The following is a 3,009-nucleotide window of genomic DNA, read 5'->3' on the forward strand; positions in this document are numbered from 1 at the left end:
TGAGGGGTCAGGTAAAGGTATACAGGTGTGTGTTGAGGGGTCAGGTAAAGGTATACAGGTGTGTGTTGAGGGGTCAGGTAAAGGCATACAGGTGTGTGTTGAGGGGTCAGGTAAAGGCATACAGGTGTGTGTTGAGGGGTCAGGTAAAGGCATACAGGTGTGTGTTGAGGGGTCAGGTAAAGGCATACAGGTGTGTGTTGAGGGTCAGGTAAAGGTATACAGGTGTGTGTTGAGGGTCAGGTAAAGGTATACAGGTGTGGTGAGGGTCAGGTAAGGCATACAGGTGTGTGTTGAGGGGTCAGGTAAAGGCATACAGGTGTGTGTTGAGGGGTCAGGTAAAGGCATACAGGTGTGTGTTGAGGGGTATACAGGTGTGTGTTGTTGAGGGTCAGGTAAAGGTATACAGGTGTGTGTTGAGGGGTCAGGTAAAGGTATACAGGTGTGTGTTGAGGGTCAGGTAAAGGTATACAGGTGTGTGTTGAGGGGTCAGGTAAAGGTATACAGGTGTGTGTGTGTTGTCAGGTAAAGGAGGTGGGGGGTCAGGTAAAGGCATACAGGTGTGTGTTGAGGGGTCAGGTAAAGGTATACAGGTGTGTGTTGAGGGGTCAGGTAAAGGTATGTGTTGAGGGTCAGGTAAAGGTATACAGGTGTGTGTTGACAGGTGTATACAGGTGTGTGTTGAGGGGTCAGGTAAAGGTATACAGGTGTGTGTTGAGGTCAGGTAAAGGCATACAGGTGTGTGTTGAGGGGTCAGGTAAAGGCATACAGGTGTGTGTTACAGGTGTGTGTTGAGGGGTCAGGTAAAGGTATACAGGTGTGTGTGTTGAGGGGTCAGGTAAAGGCATACAGGTGTGTGTTGAGGGGTCAGGTAAAGGTATACAGGTGTGTGTTGAGGGGTCAGGTAAAGGCATACAGGTGTGTGTTGAGGGGTCAGGTAAAGGCATACAGGTGTGTGTTGAGGGGTCAGGTAAAGGCATACAGGTGTGTGTTGAGGGGTCAGGTAAAGGCATACAGGTGTGTGTTGAGGGGTCAGGTAAAGGCATACAGGTGTGTGTTGAGGGGTCAGGTAAAGGCATACAGGTGTGTGTTGAGGGGTCAGGTAAAGGCATACAGGTGTGTGTTGAGGGGTCAGGTAAAGGCAGGTGTGTGTTGAGGGGTCAGGTAAAGGCATACAGGTGTGTTGAGGGGTCAGGTAAAGGCATACAGGTGTGTGTTGAGGGGTCAGGTAAAGGCATACAGGTGTGTGTTGAGGGGTCAGGTAAAGGCATACAGGTGTGTGTTGAGGGGTCAGGTAAAGGCATACAGGTGTGTGTTGAGGGGTCAGGTAAAGGTATACAGGTGTGTGTTGAGGGGTCAGGTAAAGGCATACAGGTGTGTGTTGAGGGGTCAGGTATACAGGTGTGTGTTGAGGGGTCAGGTAAAGGTATACAGGTGTGTGTTGAGGGGTCAGGTAAAGGCATACAGGTGTGTGTTGAGGGGTCAGGTAAAGGTATACAGGTGTGTATTCACTACGCCGATTCTGAACTGTTCCTCGGTTTGGTTCCTAAACGGTTTCCGTATGTGGATACAGTTCTAACTTGGATTAAAAGCTTGTTGTATTTGTTTAATCTCTCTTTACCAATCCTATAACTCACTCACAATGCCCCCCCTCCCCCCTCACAGGTCCTGAAGGGTCACGATGATCATGTGATCACATGTCTGCAGTTCTGTGGTGACCTCATCGTCAGTGGATCTGATGACAACAGTCTGAAAGTCTGGTCTGCCCTGACCAGCAAGGTAAGACTGATAGTCACACTGCTACCCTGTTGGTAAGACTGATAGTCACACTGCTACCCTGTTGGTAAGACTGATAGTCACACTGCTACCCTGTTGGTAAGACTGATAGTCACACTGCTACCCTGTTGGTAAGACTGATAGTCACACTGCTACCCTGTTGGTAAGACTGATAGTCACACTGCTACCCTGTTGGTAAGACTGATAGTCACACTGCTACCCTGTTGGTAAGACTGATAGTCACACTGCTACCCTGTTGGTAAGACTGATAGTCACACTGCTACCCTGTTGGTAAGACTGATAGTCACACTGCTACCCTGTTGGTAAGACTGATAGTCACACTGCTACCCTGTTGGTAAGACTGATAGTCACACTGCTACCCTGTTGGTAAGACTGATAGTCACACTGCTACCCTGTTGGTAAGACTGATAGTCACTGCTACCCTGTTGGTAAGACTGATAGTCACACTGCTACCCTGTTGGTAAGACTGATAGTCACACTGCTACCCTGTTGGTAAGACTGATAGTCACACTGCTACCCTGATGGTAAGACTGATAGTCACACTGCTACCCTGTTGGTAAGACTGATAGTCACACTGCTACCCTGTTGGTAAGACTGATATCCACACTGCTACCCTGTTGGTAAGACTGATAGTCACACTGCTACCCTGTTGGTAAGACTGATATCCACACTGCCACCCTGTTGGTAAGACTGATAGTCACACTGCTACCCTGTTGGTAAGACTGATATCCACACTGCTACCCTAATGGTAAGACTGATATCCACACTGCTACCCTGTTGGTAAGACTGATAGTCACACTGCTACCCTGATGGTAAGACTAATATCCACACTGCTACCCTGTTGGTAAGACTGATATCCACACTGCTACCCTGATGGTAAGACTAATATCCACACTGCTACCCTGTTGGTAAGACTGATAGTCACACTGCTACCCTGAGGGTCAACAGGATTTACTCAGGAGGATTGGTTCATTAGGGTCAACAGGTTTAAATGTGTTTTACTCAGGAGGATTGGTTCATTAGGGTCAACAGGATTAAACAAACATTGAGTAAGGAGCTCAAAAATGGACTTCTTGAACTTAAAATCCTTCTAGGAAATCCATGAATGAGCCAAAAGTCAACACGTCTCCCTCGCTCTCTTCCCACTCTGCTTGACTGTCCCTACCAGCTGACTGTCATGAGGTCTCTCTCTCTGCTTGACTGTCCCTACCAGCT

At 48.2% G+C, this 3,009-nt stretch overlaps 2 protein-coding genes across 8 annotated transcripts in view; both read left to right on the forward strand.

The window, feature by feature from the left end:
- Positions 1-1,662: 1,662 nt before the first annotated feature.
- LOC127925723 (F-box/WD repeat-containing protein 7-like) overlaps positions 1,663-3,009 on the forward strand; it is a gene marked incomplete at its 5' end in the record, with an annotated part of 6,564 nt that continues 5,217 nt past the window's right edge. Inside the window, one exon of the mRNA XM_052510822.1 lies at positions 1,663-1,776. Within this exon, the coding sequence (XP_052366782.1) occupies positions 1,663-1,776 (114 nt within the window). The remainder of the gene's footprint in view (positions 1,777-3,009) is intronic.
- The window catches only part of LOC127925722 (uncharacterized), a 2,494-nt gene continuing 1,696 nt past the window's right edge, over positions 2,212-3,009 (forward strand). For all 7 annotated transcript variants that reach the window (XR_008122044.1, XM_052510809.1, XM_052510812.1 and 4 more), the window contains exon 1: positions 2,212-3,009. This exon is cut by the window's right edge and continues 12 nt beyond it. Coding sequence is in view for 6 of the 7 variants with exons in the window: in XM_052510809.1 (XP_052366769.1) it covers positions 2,900-3,009 (110 nt within the window). In the remaining variant the exon portion in view is untranslated.

Source organism: Oncorhynchus keta, unplaced genomic scaffold (genome assembly GCF_023373465.1).
Source record: "Oncorhynchus keta strain PuntledgeMale-10-30-2019 unplaced genomic scaffold, Oket_V2 Un_contig_6160_pilon_pilon, whole genome shotgun sequence".
NCBI lineage: Eukaryota > Metazoa > Chordata > Actinopteri > Salmoniformes > Salmonidae > Oncorhynchus > Oncorhynchus keta.